Consider the following 17801-nt stretch of genomic DNA (forward strand, 5'->3'; position numbering starts at 1 on the left):
CCTTCGCCTAGACTCCTCACTAGCCCCTCGCGTCCGGCCTTTCTATTGGCTGGACGCACCGCCAGTTACAGCCAGCTGCCCTCACGATTGGCCGGGCACTGACGGTCTCTCCTTGCGGTTCCTCGAGCGGAGGGGCGGGGCTGAGGGGGGGCGTCCCTTCCCTTTTCCTCCTCTTCTATTGGGCGGGGGCGGTGCCTGTCAACTCCTTCCCGCGAGCCCATTGGCCGGCAGCCACCCGCCGGGCCGACGGCCGCGGGGGAGGGGAGGACGCACGGGCCCGGAGCGGCGGCGGCCGGGGCGGAGGCGGTGAGTGCGGCAGCGGAGCCTCCCCTCAGGAGCTTCCCCTTCCCCGTCCCCTCAGCGCCCGCCGGGCCGGCTCCCCGCGCCCTGTCAGCGCCGAGCGGCCCCTCAGCCTCCCCCTCAGCCTCCCCGTTCCCGGTGCCGACCCCCGCCGGCTCGGCCCTCAGCGAGGGACGGAGCCCCCCGGGTGGCGGTGGCGGGGCCGCGGCCGCTCGCTGCCCCCCTCAGGAGCCCCGCCGGGCTCTCAGCCGCGGGGAAGCCCCGAGGCCGCTTCACCCTGTGGGATTTTATGGCCGCCCCGGGGATATTTGGGGAAGGGGGTGAGGTTTTGGGGCCCGGTGGGGCTGTGGGCCCTTCTGTCAAGCGGGCAGCTGGCGTTTATGTAATCTGGAAACCGGGGGTTCAAAGCTTTAAAATGGTCTTTACGTAAAGAAGCACTCGTGAGGAGGTTTGGGTGAGCGTTGCAATAGTAAGCATCCCGTTGCAGTGACCGGTGTTGCTATAAGTAGGCTTCCCTTCTCTAAATACCTCCTGGGGAATGAAGCGCTTGTCAGGCCCAGGGCTGGGGCTTCCCTGTGCGGGTAGAGCACTGGGGTTGTTGTGGAGAAACCTGGCTGAAAATGTTCATGCAGGAGTCAGATATGATAACGGCATCCCTATGGGAATGGTTGTGCCTACTTATTATAGTGTAACTGTAAGACTTAATTTTACCTTGGTATCTTTTCCGCTGTTGCATGACCCTTGGCTTGGAGTTAGAGCACCATGGGTCGGGCACCTGGCCCACTGGAGCATGTTGTGGTGTTTGAGGAACTAGGGAGCAAAGGGGCTGGGGTGAGTGTCACAGCCTTGTGTAATGATAAGGCCTTATCACAGGGTTGTGGTGCCTCAGGAAGCTAGTCATTGCTTGTATTTTTTAATGCTTTTCTGAGACAGCATCCTTGCATGCACTGGGGTATGTATTTTGGAAACAGGCAATTAGGGATAGAGTTAAGAAATGCAGAGATTTCAGTAACTAAAAGCAGTAAAACAAAGTGTGTCTCTGAAGAACTTACAGGACTTGATGCCCCGAGCCCCAGTATAACACCATCATGTCGGGCACTGTATCCATTCTTCAACAATTTGCCAATGGCTTGAAGAGTCGCAGTGAAGAGACGAGGGCGAAAGCTGCCAAGGACCTGCAGCATTATGTCACCATGGAGCTTCGCGAAGTGAGTGCTGCAAATAATTTATCATCATCTATCAGATAAGTGTATGGCACTGCCTGGGTACTTTGGGGATGGACGTTTTGGAATATGGAAACTGGCCTTAAAAAGAAAATGGGGAATAGCACAGAGCTCTCCTGTGCCCCAGCATTTAGAAGAGTTGAGCGAGTTGGTGACGTGGACTGGGTGGTCAAGCACCAGAATAAATAAACTCAGTGGCTCTAGGGCACAAATAAGAGAAACTTGTTTGTGTTTGTGATGTATACAAGGAAATTAAATCAATCATTTAAGTAACCTAGGAAGCATTGTTTTTATGGAGGTTTTGGGGCTGGCAAGGAGGGACAGAATGCTTTCAGCTGATGTGGATTTTTTTCTTCTACAGATGAGCCAGGAGGAGTCTACCAGGTTTTATGATCAGCTGAACCATCACATATTTGAGCTGGTCTCTAGCTCTGATGCTAATGAAAGGAAGGGCGGCATTTTGGCTATTGGTGAGTAAAAGTGCTTTATGCCTTTGGTGAGTTTTCTCTTCACGTGCCTATTCTCTTGGGACAGATTTTCAGAAGGAATAAACTTTTGTAATCAGGGTGTTACGTCTGACTGCTCAGTACGCCGGGTGCGTGCTAGTTGCTGGGCTCTGAAATCTGTCAGTAAGTGTCAGCATGGGAGCTGCTGAGTGCTGAGAGTGGCTGAAAACCTGGTGCTTAATGGGCACTGAGCTCTTCTGGGAGTCAAGCATCAAATGCGAGTGCTGATCACATGAAAATTCTGTTCTCGAGCTCAACTGAGAACAGTTTGTGCTCTTTATTTTATATGCATAACGGTGGGCTGACTTTCTGAACTCTCTTCTGCCTGAGCAGATGGATTCTTGTTATTTAAATTTACCTGGTTCAGTGACAGCAGCTCCCATCCCTGGGAGGGGCTCGCATAGCTTTGCTTTGATTCTGGTCAGCTGCTCCATCAATTGCTCTGGTTGTGCTTTTGCTGTGATATGGCAGAGCTGCCTGTGTTTTTGACTCTTAGGGAAGTCAGCTTGGATAAATACCTGTTTTCTGAGCAAGTACCTTGTTTTGTGGCAGTTACTTCAACAACCAAATAGGAGTTGCCTATGGGTTAGGTTCACAGACATAATCATCCAATCCCGACGTGTTTGAAGACAGCGGAAGCCCCTTAGGTAGACAAATCTTTGTTGACATCTGCTTTTAAGCTGACAGTATCACTTTAAAATTGTTTCTGTGAATTTAGTGCTGTTGAAAGGTGCCGGCTTGACAACCCTGGACACTGATGGCCTCTTTATCTACAGAGCAGGTACAACCCAGGCACCGGCAGCGCAAGCTTCTGCCGCGCTGCCCCCTGCCAGTGTACCTCCACCCTAGCCTGGTTAGACAACCTCTAGGGCTGACGGGGGAGAGCAGTTTCCTTGGTCCATTCAGTCTTTGACTTCTCTACTGAGGCGGACCAGCCATAGTAGTTGCATGTGGATGGATGCCTTTCTTTTGGGAATGGGTCTGTGATCCCAGGGTGGACTTTTTTTTTTCTTAAACTAAAAATGGGGAAAATCTATGAAGCTACTTGAAGCGTTTTCCTGTCCACTTAACAAGTTCAGTCTTGAAAGAATGGTGACCTTCTCTTATTGCTTGATTTATTTTTTTTTCCTGTGGATTTGCAGTTTAGGAAGCGTTAATGGGAATCTTTAAGGAATGGATAGGGAATACTAACTCTCAATCAGGGATTACCTACTGTCTGCCCCACTGATTATTGTGGAAAACCTACAGCACTGCTCCCTTTCTCTACAGCAAGCCTTATCGGTGTTGAAGGAGGTAATGCCACCCGTATCGGCAGGTTTGCAAACTACCTGAGGAACCTTTTACCATCCAATGACCCTGTTGTAATGGAGATGGCCTCCAAAGCTATTGGGCGGCTTGCGATGGCTGGTGACACCTTCACAGCCGAGTATGTGGAGTTTGAGGTGAAGCGAGCTCTGGAATGGCTGGGGGCTGACAGGAATGAAGGTCGAAGACATGCAGCTGTAAGTCATCTTTGTTGTTGTTGTCACCTGTTTTGAACAGGATGGTTAAGCTTGATTAAGAGTGGTAGGAAGTGAGCTCGGAAAGCTCGGGAAAGGCTCTGATTGGGAAACAGAGTGGCTGCCAGTCCAAGTCGAAGGATCTGTGACGTTCTCGTAGCAGATACAGTGCTTCTTCATCGCTTCTACCTTAGAAATGCCCATTAACTAAACGAGACACCGTTGCGCTATGAACTGTAAAAGTACAGAGCTGGATACAGCAGACACTAACAGTTGAAATAAGTGGTGCTACATTCTAGAAAATGAGCTTTGTCTGTGGATGCTCATCCTGACAGATTGTTACTGTTTCTCTCCCCACCTCCAGGTTCTTGTCCTGCGTGAGCTGGCAATCAGCGTGCCTACCTTCTTCTTCCAACAAGTGCAGCCATTCTTTGACAATATTTTTGTGGCTGTGTGGGATCCCAAACAGGCCATTCGAGAGGGAGCTGTTTCTGCCTTAAGAGCCTGCCTTATTCTCACCACTCAACGGGAACCAAAAGAGATGCAGAAGCCTCAGTGGTACAGAGTAAGAAAATAACTTTATTGTGAAACAGCTTCTTCATAATGCAATGCAAATGATCAAGTGCCAGTTTTTAGAGGAGTTAAGCTAAGAACCTGCTTCACTTGTGTGAAAACATCCACTTTGTCAGCAGAAAACTGCCTCCCCTGGAAAAGGTTGGAAATATAATGGCTTACAAAATGAGTAGTTCCCGTAGCCCACTCTGAAAGCAAGCAGGAAAATTAATTTTATCAAGAATCCATTGCTTTATCTGCAGCTCATCTTCAGCTGTTGAGTCTGACCTAGTTCTACAGGCACACTGTCTTCCATGTATTGTCATCTTCTCTTACTAGCAGATAAGTTTTTTTCTACGCTAACAAAACTGACTGTATTAGGTAAAGATTCCCTTGCCCGATCTTCAGCTTTGTTGCCATTTCCATGTGGATTCAAGCTTCATAATATCAATTAAGGTTTGGAAAGTGCAGGCAGATGTTGTGAACTTTGATTCCTCATGGTCAAGTATGCGACACAGATATTGATGAAGTTTGTACCGTGGCTTGGCTGGCTGTTTGATTAATGCTGTTCAAAATACTCTGCAGCAGAGTCCACAACTTCTAGGTGATTCTGAATTTTGTGGTGTTATATTCTCCTCTTGTTCAGTTGAGGTTTGTGGCTATTGGAAAATTACAGGATGTCAGAAACTCTTGACTGGCAATATTACTCCATTTTCACAGGTTTTGCCTCTGTTAGTATCGCTGAGCTTTTTTCTTTTTTTTTTTTTTTTCCTTTTCCCCAAGCATACATATGAAGAGGCTGAGAAGGGTTTTGATGAGACTTTGGCCAAGGAGAAAGGAATGAACCGTGATGACCGAATCCATGGTGCCTTATTGATCCTCAATGAGCTAGTGAGAATCAGCAGTATGGAGGGAGAGGTGAGCAAATGAACAAGAGGAGAGCTATGCCTTTTGGCTCCAATTTATTGATTAACAACGGGTAGCAGCTCAGCAATCTGTGGAAATAATCCACTGGGTTTGAAATGGGCTTGTTGGGCTGAAAAGTTATCTGAACATGGACTCAGAGCACTGATTATTTCAAATTGAGGGGTGTTGGAGAAATAACAACAGTATGTTTTGACTGTGTAGGTGTCAAGCTCTGATGGAAAGTGTTATTAATTGAATTAATTACAGAGGAAAAGAATTATGCAGAGTGCAGTTTCTCTTGTTTCATATTAGATACCTAAATGTTTTTGCTGAATTTTGCTTAGTTGCTGTTTTCCAGCCATTTGGATATCAGTGGTAAAGGATGCTGCTCAGGAAATGTAGGTAGCACTAGACTGGACATCTTTTAGTCGGCTACCGAACATGCTTTTCTACTTTGTCTAGCGCCTTAGAGAGGAGATGGAGGAGATCACTCAGCAGCAGCTTGTGCATGACAAGTACTGCAAAGACCTGATGGGCTTTAGTACCAAACCTCGCCACATCACTCCGTTCACTAGCTTCCAGTCTCTTCAGCCCTCTCAGTCAAATGCTTTGGCTGGTCTTCTGGGGTACAATGCCCACCAAGGAATCATGGGTTTCGCAACCTCACCTATACCAGCAAAGTCTACCTTGGTAGAAAGTCGATGCTGCAGGGATCTAATGGAAGAGAAGTTTGATCAGGTAAGTGTTCATTGTTGTCTACCAAAATTCACAACACTGGTTCTTGTCATGTAATAGACCTCTGTATCCTTATTAGGCAGGCAATACTGCCTAATACTGAACTGAGGTATCAAACCTCATTAATTGTATATATTCTGGTTGTGTCACTGTATGTTAGAGCAATGGTTTAATTTCTTTGGAAGCAGTCTTGATTATCTGTCTCCTTGATAGGCTCTGAAGTCAAATGTCAGTGGAATGCCTTAGGGCATGCAGGTAATAAACGGTCATGCATTACTACCAACAGCCATCCTTCAGAGCTCGGTCTGTGTCCTTTCAGGTGTGCCAGTGGGTTCTCAAGTGCAGAACCAGCAAAAATTCTTTGATCCAGATGACAGTCCTCAATCTGCTACCACGGTTGGCAGCTTTCCGTCCTTCAGCATTCACAGGTGAGGAGACAGATGGCTGGATGTTAGTGTTGCTGAAACTGGGCTGGAAGTTACCCAGCTCTCTTTTGTCCAGATGAGTTGGTGCAGGCAATGCAGCAGTAGAAACATTGTGCTTGGAAGATGAGCAGATAAATTCCCCCATGCAAGTGGTGGAAGGACAGGGCTTTTTTGTTTTGTTTTGTTTTTTTAAGGCCAAAATGTTCCTCTGATTAAGAGAACGGATTGAAAGTTATTTTCTGAATTCTGTAATCAGTACCCTAAGAAGTAGAACCTCATTTTTGTCTTTCCTCAGTATGTCAAACTTATGCTCAAAATCTATTGCTCACAATCAGTATAGCCCTAATATCAGCAGAGCTGTTGTCCTCTTTCTGTTATATCTGCCAGGAAATCTCAAGGTAAAATGGGAAATAACTGCTGCTTTACTGCAGTTCAGTTGATTTCTCAAGCAAGTTTAGGAGAACCTCTGAGTTGAAGGCATGTCATTAAACTGATCCAAGTAGGTTGGAGAAAGTTTCTGTTGTCTTTTTTATAATGATTGATTGGAAATTTAGAATAACAAGATGCTTGTTTCTTGTTCCTGTATAGAATCTGTAGGAGGTGTCTTGGATACCTGCTGCAACGTTCTCTTGTAACTCTTTCATTTTGGCATTTTGGTGAAATGTATTTAAAAAAAAAAAAAAGCCTTCTGGGCTTTAGAAATTCTATCATAGCAATGTGTGTTTGCCACTGCTGGTGTCAGCAAATTTATATCACAGTGTCTGTCCCCTGGTTTTATACTTGTAAAGGCTTAGTTGCAAATTTGGTGCAACTATATAAACCTAAAAAACCTCCAATATCTGTTTTGTTCTCTCTTGGTGGCAGCTGATCAGTATCTTCCAGACACTATGAACCATGTTCTCAGCTGTGTGAAGAAGGAGAAGGAGCGAACAGCAGCCTTCCAGGCCTTGGGTTTGCTTTCTGTAGCTGTGCGATCTGAGTTTCAAGCTTACTTGCCAAAAGTCCTTGAAATAATAAAGGCAGCTCTTCCACCAAAGGACTTTGCCCACAAGTAAGTATTTGAAGGTTAGGTTTGAGAAGAAACTGAAACACCAGTTCTTTGTATAATTTTTATCATGTGGAATGAAATTGCCGTGTTAAAATCAGAGCTATTTTTGTAAGATTGATAACACAAGTAGGATGAGAAAGTGTTTTAAAAAAATAGCAGCTTCTCTTAACTTCTATGTGGTCCCTTTTCAGGAGGCAGAAGTCTGTGCAGGTTGATGCTACAGTCTTCACCTGTATTAGTATGCTGGCACGAGCCATGGGACCAAGTATCCAGCAGGACATCAAAGAGCTTCTGGAGCCTATGCTGGCGGTGGGCCTGAGGTAAATACAAGGCACAGGAGCACGTCTTTCTGTTAGCCACTGGATGGCATTGTTGGCCATGCAGAAGGAGATCTCAAAAGTGTTCAGACTGTGAATGAAGATTATTGCTTTTAAGTCATCTGTATTGCTCTTTCAGAAGAATATGTTTAAAGCATTACAAGTCCTTTGAATTTCTTAAAAGCATTGGTGTCCGTGTAAAGTAGTTTTTTAAAAAGAAAAAAACACTAATAGATTCAAAAGCGATCTCCTTTACTTCCTACCATTCAAACACATTTGGCAACAACCTGCAAAAATCTAGAAAGCCTCTGAAGCTCTGCAGATCCCTGCTGTATCGTATTGGCAGGGAAGGAGAATGCTGAATATTTGCACCTAGCGGAGTTTGCACCTTCAGAGTTCAGCCCGATAGTTCTTATTGGACATCTCCTAGCTCATGAATATGTCAATGTGGGAGGGTATGGAGAAATCTAAGTAGCTCCGTGCTACATGGATGTTTAATGTTACCACCTGGAATTGAATTTAGTTACTTTTGTGTCTAAAAAGCACAAGTATGAGGAATCACTTAAGTTTGTAGTAAAGTATGCTGCAGTCCAAGTGGTTTGCTCACCAAGTTCATACAAGAACTCAGTTCACGTGCCTGAGTTCATACAAGGACCCCTATGCTCTGCTAGTAGGTGTTGCTGTGATGTGCGAATGCCCACAAATATCTTCTGATGGGGAAAGGCATAAAGAAAAAGGTGAAATATGCACCTCTTATTGTTTCTGTTCTGATGACTTTGTCTGCTTCTTTCCTTCAGTCCTGCTCTAACAGCTGTGCTGTATGACTTGAGTCGTCAGATCCCCCAGCTAAAGAAGGATATCCAGGATGGGCTGCTAAAAATGCTCTCCCTTGTTCTAATGCACAAGCCTCTGCGACATCCAGGCATGCCAAAGGGCCTTGCTCACCAGCTGGCCTCCCCCAGCCTCACCAATATCCCAGAGGCCAGTGATGTGGGTAGTATCACCCTTGCCCTGCGTACACTGGGCAGCTTTGAGTTTGAAGGTAAGAAAGCAGAGGAGCAGGGGGTATGGGAAATAAACATTACTGCATTGGAGTACAAATAGCAGGATAACTCAGAATATTCTCTTTAAAATCCTGTTCCCTATAAGGCCAGTATTCAAGGGGTAAACCTGTGTTAAATTCCCATCTTCTTGTTTCTAGGCCATTCGCTGACTCAGTTTGTGCGGCATTGTGCAGACCACTTCCTGAACAGCGAGCACAAGGAGATACGGATGGAAGCAGCCCGCACTTGCTCTCGCTTGCTCACGCCTTCCATCCACTTGATCAGTGGCCATGCCCATGTGGTCAGTCAGACAGCAGTGCAGGTTGTGGCTGATGTTCTCAGCAAACTGCTTGTGGTTGGAATAACAGACCCAGGTTAGTTTGGGATTCAGTGAAAAGGATTCTCCTACCATAAGTTCATTTTGGCACATGAGCAGGTGATGATATAATGGTTGTGGTATGATTTGACCGTATTTGGCATTAACTTAAGCAGCTAGCTTGTTTCTCATGGGTAAAACACTGAGGTAGTAGTGTCTCATGCTGGGGAAGCTCTTGGCATTTTTCTGAAGCTGTAAAGAGTGTTTGAGGCCAGTTGTGAATAATGGCAATAATAAGAAGAGTTTGTGGCATTTAAAGAATAACAAATACATTCTTGCAGACCCTGATATACGTTTCTGTGTGTTGGCTTCTCTGGATGAGCGATTTGATGCTCACCTTGCCCAGGCGGAAAATTTGCAAGCTCTTTTTGTGGCCCTGAATGATCAAGTATTTGAAATCCGAGAGCTGGCCATCTGTACTGTGGGTCGCCTGAGCAGCATGAACCCTGCTTTTGTCATGCCTTTCCTGCGCAAGATGTTAATCCAGGTAATGCAGAGGGATGGCTGCAGTGAGAATAGAGTATTTGGTAACTGAGATTAAAATGGTGTTAAAGAACTGGGCTACCCAACTGTAGTGAATGCGGGGGGAGAGTGGGTGGATATATTCATCACCCAGCTTAGCAGGTTTCAGCAAGTCTTTCTTTTTGATAGATGTACTGAAGCTCTAGGGATGTATTAAAAAGGAGAGGATAGTAGTCGCTATTTCACCCACATTCGTCTTTCCAGAGTGCTTACAGTCTGTATTGAGGAAGAATGTTCTGTGCTGATTTTAGGTGAATGGATGGCATTGCTTCATACAAGTAGACCAGTACTGAAGCCATGTATTCCATTTAACGTTGATTAACTTTAGCTTCGTTTAGACATAAGCGACTGGATGGAGCGTAAATGTAGAACACCATTTACAAGTGCTGAGATTGCTTTTTCCTTTTGTTGTCATAGGACAGGAGAAGAGGAAATCCGAAGAGGTTTTACCTACCTTTCATCTTCCCTTTCTTATGCTTCCATTGTCTTTTCTACAGATTCTAACAGAGCTGGAACACAGTGGTGTTGGTAGGATTAAAGAGCAGAGTGCCAGGATGCTGGGTCACCTGGTTTCTAACGCTCCACGCCTCATTCGTCCGTATATGGAGCCCATCCTTAAGGTAGAGTCAGGCTCTATCCCTCTCTGTCTCCCTCTCTCACAGACACACATTTTCTGGTGACTTTGGAGTGAGGTGATACAGCAAGTGAATGCATGACCCTCAGCCTTTGTCAGAAGCTGCTGTTCTGCTTCTTCGTAGCAACAGAAAATCAGATTGGTGTGGATGTTGCCTACAGTAATGCATGTATAGCCTAACATATAGACATGTAGCCTGAATTGATTCTGGATTTGCATAATGTATGTAAAACCAAGTTTTCATTTACTCTTGAAATAATCAAGTTCAGCCCCTGAGGGATTTTGGGCATAAACAAAAGGAAAGAACATTTTGGGTACTGTATATACAGCAAGAAGTCTTCTCAACATATTATAATCTGTTCCTCTGTCACCTACCAGGCACTGATAGTGAAACTGAAAGATCCTGATCCAGATCCAAATCCAGGAGTGATTAACAATGTCCTAGCTACCATTGGGGAACTTGCACAGGTAGGGTTGCTGTAGGTACCTCTTGACCACGCTTGCCAGTTGTCAAGCTTCTGGCAGTGCTAGATGAAGAACTTTGTTTTTTTGTTGCTGTTGTTTTCAATAGGTCAGTGGGCTGGAGATGAGGAAGTGGGTAGATGAACTCTTCATTATAATTATGGATATGCTACAGGACTCCTCCTTGCTGGCTAAAAGACAGGTAAGTTTTTGATAGTTTGACAAGGGACTGCAGTGCTTCTTTTGAGAAGTGCTGCAAAATTTACTTTTTGAAGGAAAAGAAGAAAGATAAAAGGCAAGGCAGTATTTTTGGAATGCCTAGACTCACTCTTGGTGCCCATTTGAATTGTAAGTCTGAATAAGGGCAATTAAATCAATCACCCCCTCTAATAAATTGTTGATTATCACTTTCCTTACTATTGACTTATTAAAAACACTCGCTATAGAGGCTTTCAAACCACAGACTGTGGATTGCAGCATGACATATTAGTTTTGACCAGTGAATTTATTCTTCTCTGGGTTTGATCATTCCAGGTGGCTCTTTGGACACTGGGACAGCTTGTGGCTAGCACTGGTTATGTGGTGGAACCGTACAGGAAGTACCCGACTTTGCTGGAGGTGCTTCTGAACTTCCTGAAGACTGAGCAGAACCAGGGCACCCGTAGAGAGGTATGAATGAACACAAAGCTGTCTCACAACTGTTTCTAAAAGCTCTTTCAAGAGAGCTTTCAAATAAATTCCTCTTTTATATATATATATATATATATATATATATATATATGCATATGTATAAAATATGATATATTTTAAAAAAAAAGTGAATAAAAAAAAGGTGAAAGATCATTGTGGCTGATAGAAGTACAATAAGCAGAACTAAAAGGGTAAAAACGTGTCAGTGAAATGGCCTCTAGCAGTTGAATGGAGAGGACAGGTGCTTTCTCCAGGCAATCCTTTTATATCCAGGTCTTTTCTCTAATCCTCAGCACCTTTCCAAATACCTGGATTCATGTGTTGACTTTTGCATTAGTGATGCATTTCTGATTAATTTTCTTTTTGTTTCTCTCTTGTCAGGCTATTCGCGTGTTAGGGCTACTGGGTGCTTTGGACCCCTACAAACACAAAGTGAACATTGGCATGATTGATCAGTCCCGTGATGCTTCAGCTGTCAGCCTCTCGGAGTCCAAATCCAGCCAGGATTCTTGTAAGTATCTGGAGAGGCATCTGTTTTCACTTCTCTTTCAAGTGAATACCTTTGTGATCTACAAACAGGTCTTTATTTTTAATGTATTTACCTGTTTGTTTTTTCTTTTGAGCACATTATTAGTGTGCATATTTCACCTAATACTTGGATGCTCCTGAAATGGTATTGGAGAGCATTTAATACGTAGCTTGTGACACTACCTTCTTTCTCCTAGCGGACTACAGTACCAGTGAGATGCTGGTGAACATGGGAAACCTCCCTCTGGATGAATTCTATCCAGCTGTCTCCATGGTGGCACTGATGAGAATTTTCCGAGATCAGTCCTTGTCCCAGCATCACACTATGGTAGTTCAGGCCATCACCTTTATTTTCAAATCTCTTGGGCTGAAGTGTGTGCAGTTCCTGCCCCAGGTCATGCCAACGTTCCTTAATGTAATAAGGGTTTGTGATGGTGCCATCCGAGAGGTGAGTGTACTAGGGACCACTCCTTCCCTCCTGTTCCCCTTCCCTAAAACAAGAATCCCTTTAAAAGCAAATGCACCTGGCTTTGGGTATTGCTGTGCTTTGTGTTGCTGTCAAGCATGCTGCAGAAGTGAGGTACAGCTCTGCTTTTTCTCTCCTACGAGCATTTGGTAGAATATCCAGTGGAAACAATTTTTCTGCTGCTTATTAAAACAGTTGCTTCTGAGCATAATCCTTAGATGAACAATACCTGATCCTGTTTTTTTCATCAAGCTAGTCTTTTTCAGGAAAACAGCTAGTGCAGCTCCCAAAGCTTTCAGTGATCTCTGCATTAATGTAGTGTTGCAAATAGTTATTATGTAGCAGAGAGATTCTTTAAGTTTCTGATGCAGCCATGTACTTTGACTCATCTGTGAGGAAGAAAATTGAATTTGCTACAGTCTGCTAACATTCAGAGCAGTGTGGGTGGTGATTCCACAGCAGCATTTTCTCTTCCTTCCCACTTAAGTTACAGTTTTAGAAGGAAATGAGAATTGTGTGAAGATAAGAATGGGCCTAATCTGCATCTAACCAGAGATGGTTGCTGTTTGCTGAGCCTTTTTCTCAGGCTGCTGAAAACAATCTCTGGGGTGGAAAGGGCAGTTTGTACTGGTTATTGCTACTGTGTTGTACAGGTGGGATGGGTGTTCCCTTAGCAGAATCCCAACCCTGCTATAGAACCACTGTTTTCTCCCAGACTGAACTACTACTCAAATTGGAAGAAAAACCTCTCGTGCCTGGGGTTGAAAGTCCTAGACCTGACTGATCTCATTTGCTTGAAAGCTATGCAGTTGTGCACACTCTGTTTAAAAATTTTCAGGTAAAAGAAGATGGTGAAAGTGTACTGGGGAGAAGAGCTGAGGTGGGTACACGTGACACTAAAGCCTAAAGGAGGCAGGTCCTTGTCCTGTATTTAAGCACCCTCTCTCAACACCAACAAAAAGCACAGTACAGGAGCTCAGAGTTCATTTTTGGTAAATATAGGTGTACTGCTCTCACTAAAGAAGCTGATCTTACTCAATTCTTACTCAATTTTCACAAAACCCTGTAATCCTTCTCTGAGCTCCACTTTCACTGTATCTTGTCACTGTAGTCTTCAAATACTGCATGAAGGAATGAAATTTAATATTATAATAATTTAGATATTCCTATTTTCCTAGGGAAAAGACTATATACATGTATTTTATGGACAAGGAGATTTTACCCACATTATTTCATACAAATTTCAAAAATAAATTCATTGCCATGAGTGAATGTTTAAGATTGTATTAGGGGAAACGGAATTGCAAAACTGTCATAGTATATATGGATAAAATTGTCTCAGTCAAAATTCTCTTATGGTATCAACCATCCTTCAAAAAAAATCATGATATATCTGGCAACATGAAAAGGACCAAACTCTCTTTCCCAGTAACTTTTCACCAATACATCTTGGTGGGGATGAGGAAGAGTGCAGAAGGAGCATCTTAAAATGTGTTCCAGTTTTGCTTACAGGCAGCGGGAAAAGGCTACAGGCTAAATTTTTGGAAGCATTCTTCAGACCTGAATTACAAAGCTCTGTAGTAGCAGAAGTCTTGGAGTTTGTGCTTGCAAGTCTATTCTGACACATTCTAAATTTGCTTACCTAAATGTTTGTGTGCTTGACTGTATAAGGCTTTGAGCTCATCATTTTTTAATACAAGTTTAAAACAAATAATAATAAAATTACCCCTGAGCTGAAGCTGTTAAGAATTTAGCCCCGAATTTTGAGCACACAGAAGCTTTGCATGCTGTTTGTTTGTTAACTGAGCTTGCAATTTGCTTATGAAACACAGTTCACCCAGAATTTAAATAGCTACATTGATCACTACCCATTTTTTCCTTCCAGTTCCTGTTCCAGCAGCTAGGGATGTTAGTGTCCTTTGTGAGAAGTCATATTCGGCCCTATATGGATGAAATTGTCACCCTCATGAGAGTGAGTATGATTTTTAAGCCAATGTTTCACTATCAGAAAAGGTGGATAGTGCTTCTGTCATTGTCAAATGCATCAATTACTTCCTAAGTTCATATTAAGTGCAAATTCCATTTATTTGAAGCAATAATTGCATCTTGAAATAACATGTCTTTGGAAAAATAATTTACATTATTTTGAGTAACGGCAATAAGAGCAGCTCCTAGGATCCACTAGTGCCTGAATTCTTTCAAGTTCTTGGGTTTTGTGTATTTAAGACTTGAAAAAACATAGTTTTAACAAGAGGTGTTTGGAGTTCATAAATAGATGGCATTTCACTTCATTTTCATGTACTGTTTGCAAACACTTAGAGGTTAGGAAAAATCTATTGCCTAGAGGTTGTTTTTATCAGATCTAAACATACTGGAGGCACCAAATGTTTTAAAAACAAACCAGAACCACCCACTTATATAACTATAAGAGAAGTATAGTCCCTCTCTGCAAGCTTGAGTTTAACTAGATACTGTCTCCTACAATCTGCTTTTCTTGCAATTAGTACAGCTCAGCTGAAGGAGAACTACTTAATTTCTTTTTGGTTTCTTTTTCTTCTGTAGGACTTCTGGGTCATGAACAACTCCATACAGAGCACAATTATCCTACTTATCGAGCAAATTGTGGTAGCTCTAGGAGGCGAGTTCAAGCTCTATCTGCCTCAGCTCATTCCTCACATGTTACGGGTCTTCATGCATGACAATAGTCAGAGTCGTATTGTCTCTGTCAAGGTGAGTGGGAAGCTGCAGCCAGCTGGGTTGATTTTGGGTATTGCCAGGGCAGGTGCAGGCTATGTGCCTTATTCCAGAAGGACTTCTACTGCTAGTATGTTGAAAGCAGGTGAGGGGTGCAGTTCAGCAATGGTTTAGGGTGAAATGATACAGGCAGTAGTCTGTTTAAGGTGCAGGGCCAAAGCAAGTTTTCTCTAGATACTGATTTATTTAGAATGCATCTTTCCTGACTTTGGGTCACATTGGGTCATTTTTCCCTCCAGCTACTGAATGCAATCCAGCTCTTTGGAGCTAACCTGGATGACTACCTTCATTTGTTACTACCTCCCATTGTAAAGCTATTTGATGCCCCAGATGTCCCAGTAGTGGCTCGCAAGTAAGTGTTAGTGGCTTTGCAGATGTGGTGGGTTTTTTTTGCCTGTGGTTTTCAGGTTCCTCCGTGATTGCCCACTGATTTCTCAGTTGGACATCACAGCACTGTTATTAGCTTTTCTTGGGTATAGACTGTTACTGGATCTCACCTGTCAGAATTTTAGTCTCTGCGACTTGCAAGCTGTCCTGCAAGTGATAGCTGCATTAATGATTTTGGTGACATGTTTTTGCTATTACTGCTGATGGCTAGGAGGTCTGAGCATGAATCACCAATATTTTTACATTCTGCTTCTCTTGTACTGTGAGAGATTAGAAGTCTTCCCTTTTTTCTGCTCTGACTTTAGAGCTGCTCTAGAAACAGTGGACCGCTTGACAGAGTCCCTGGATTTTACTGATTATGCTTCACGGATTATTCATCCCATTGTGCGAACACTAGATCAGAGCCCAGAGCTACGAACAACTGCAATGGACACACTTTCCTCTTTGGTATTTCAATTGGGAAAGAAGGTAATAGTCTTCTAAGGCTCGCAAGCTTATAGGGGGAGGAAAATATCTTTGTCCCAAAGATCAAGAACTTAAAGTTGATTGTTTGTAGTACGCTCATTCTGAATTTTTAAAGAAAACACGCTTTCCTTCTCTTAGTTGGTTCTGGAATCAGGAGTTACTGAAATCAGACTTTCAGAATTGGTTTATTATAAGATCAGTCAAACAAAGGTAGAATTTTACTGCTCTTGGTGAGACTGAGTAACTAGCTTTTGATGCATTCCCCTGTACAGTACCAGATTTTTATCCCGATGGTGAACAAAGTTCTGGTGCGACACAGAATTAACCATCAACGCTATGATGTTCTTATCTGCAGGATTGTAAAGGTGAGCATAAGGATACTTTGGGAATGTTTTCTTGTTGAAACTGATGTAGCTGTAGTGAAGAGAGGCTTCGCTTCAAGTTACTCATAGGACGAACAATAGTTGTTGCTGTATTTGTTAAAATCTCCTTATAGAGCTATACTGCAGATTACATTGGGAAAATTGTCAACTGGTATCAGTTACTTCCTATAGAAAAACCACCGCAAGTTCTAGGTAAGAACTTGCACTTGTAACCAGTGTCATTACTTTTTCTCTTGGTTGTTCTGTCTCCTTTTCTGTAATAGGGCTCGCGTTTCAAAAACACAGTAGCTGCTTTGTAATTTGATTAGTGTAGGACAAGCAGCATGTTGCTGTCCCAGACCTAGAAGAAAGACAAATAGGAAAGAGTGCTTATTTTTAAGGCATGTTATTCCACGGTGGTGTATCATTCTGTCCTTTAATACTAGGAGCTAATGCTTATTATCTTAAATGGAAAGGGGCTATCATTTGAGTTCACTGGTTTATAAGCTGTAATAATCATCATGAATCACAGCTGTTTGCATCACAAATTGAGCTGTAAGATTGGATGGTGCACTGACTTTATCATCCATTTGGCTTGCAGAAAATTGCTTTTATGTGTGTGGGTGTGATCTTCATTGTAAACCATTTTATTGTAGGGTTATACTCTAGCTGATGAAGAGGAGGATCCACTGATTTATCAGCACCGGATGTTAAGAAGCAACCAGGGAGAAACCTTGGCCAGTGGTCCAGTGGAAACAGGTCCAATGAAGAAATTACACGTTAGCACCATCAACTTGCAGAAGGTAGAAATTCAGCTCTGCACAGCAGGAGTTTGCCACTGAAGGGAAGAGCTATTGTGTCTCAACTGAGGAGTTTGTCCAGTGCATCTAAACAACATTTGTTTACATCTCTTTTCTGTTGCTAGTTGTGGACAAGAACTAAGGTCAAAGTAGTGTCTGAGACTCTCTTTAAAATCAGAAGGTTCTAAGCGATGTAAAAGATAGGAGCAGTTGAATTGCCAAGCTATTAACAACCATGAAGTAATCCTGAAACTTTCTCTATATGGGAAGTACGAACAAGGCTTCCTTGATTACAAAGAATCATCTGTAGCTTCTAGAGACATCTATTTCAGAGCCCCTGCCTTTTTTTATTAAACCATTTCTTTTATATCTTAGTATTTGTTATGTTCTCTTCAAGCCAGTGTAGATCTTAATAGCTAAGCTACTTTCAACAGTAAATGTATGCAGCAGTCAGTGCAGTAGCAGGATGGATTAGTTTGAAAATGCTGGGTTTAGAAATGTAATTCTAAATGCATTAAGTATTTTTAAGCTGATCTTTCAACAATGGTTTCATCTCTTGATGTATTTTTGTAGGGAAAGAATTATTCGTGTTAAATATTTGTCATGACAGGAATACATTTAGGGAAGATTTCTTAGAAATGAGACTGACCAACTGCAAATGATTTGGACAAGGTAAATGGATTTCAGGGAATTGAAAAGGGAATTTCAGAAATGTGATTTGGAGCTATGAAGAAGTAATTCTGCCTGGTGATGGATTTCTTCTGCTTTTGGATTGTGCTTCATTTGAAGTTAAATTGTCTT

At 43.0% G+C, this 17801-nt stretch overlaps 1 protein-coding gene across 4 annotated transcripts in view; it reads left to right on the forward strand.

Moving 5' to 3' along the window:
* Positions 1 to 166: 166 nt before the first annotated feature.
* MTOR (mechanistic target of rapamycin kinase) overlaps positions 167 to 17801 on the forward strand; it is a 65770-nt gene continuing 48135 nt past the window's right edge. The window contains exons 1-27 of one of the 4 annotated variants that reach the window (XM_066982066.1): positions 167 to 306; positions 1346 to 1508; positions 1885 to 1993; positions 2748 to 2810; positions 3299 to 3531; positions 3893 to 4093; positions 4864 to 4998; positions 5449 to 5724; positions 6041 to 6149; positions 7011 to 7197; positions 7386 to 7514; positions 8309 to 8553; positions 8713 to 8928; positions 9212 to 9417; positions 9950 to 10072; positions 10465 to 10554; positions 10658 to 10750; positions 11083 to 11217; positions 11620 to 11749; positions 11964 to 12214; positions 13071 to 13112; positions 14118 to 14204; positions 14795 to 14962; positions 15226 to 15338; positions 15679 to 15841; positions 16111 to 16203; positions 16857 to 17003. In XM_066982066.1, the coding sequence (XP_066838167.1) occupies positions 1389 to 1508; positions 1885 to 1993; positions 2748 to 2810; positions 3299 to 3531; positions 3893 to 4093; positions 4864 to 4998; positions 5449 to 5724; positions 6041 to 6149; positions 7011 to 7197; positions 7386 to 7514; positions 8309 to 8553; positions 8713 to 8928; positions 9212 to 9417; positions 9950 to 10072; positions 10465 to 10554; positions 10658 to 10750; positions 11083 to 11217; positions 11620 to 11749; positions 11964 to 12214; positions 13071 to 13112; positions 14118 to 14204; positions 14795 to 14962; positions 15226 to 15338; positions 15679 to 15841; positions 16111 to 16203; positions 16857 to 17003 (3864 nt within the window). In that variant the 5' untranslated portion in view covers positions 167 to 306; positions 1346 to 1388. The remainder of the gene's footprint in view (positions 307 to 1345; positions 1509 to 1884; positions 1994 to 2747; positions 2811 to 3298; positions 3532 to 3892; positions 4094 to 4863; positions 4999 to 5448; positions 5725 to 6040; positions 6150 to 7010; positions 7198 to 7385; positions 7515 to 8308; positions 8554 to 8712; positions 8929 to 9211; positions 9418 to 9949; positions 10073 to 10464; positions 10555 to 10657; positions 10751 to 11082; positions 11218 to 11619; positions 11750 to 11963; positions 12215 to 13070; positions 13113 to 14117; positions 14205 to 14794; positions 14963 to 15225; positions 15339 to 15678; positions 15842 to 16110; positions 16204 to 16856; positions 17004 to 17801) is intronic. The other 3 variants (XM_066982067.1, XM_048067426.2, XM_048067427.2) reach the window with 3 other exon arrangements.

This window comes from Anser cygnoides, chromosome 23, assembly GCF_040182565.1.
Source record: "Anser cygnoides isolate HZ-2024a breed goose chromosome 23, Taihu_goose_T2T_genome, whole genome shotgun sequence".
Classification (NCBI taxonomy): Eukaryota; Metazoa; Chordata; class Aves; order Anseriformes; family Anatidae; genus Anser; species Anser cygnoides.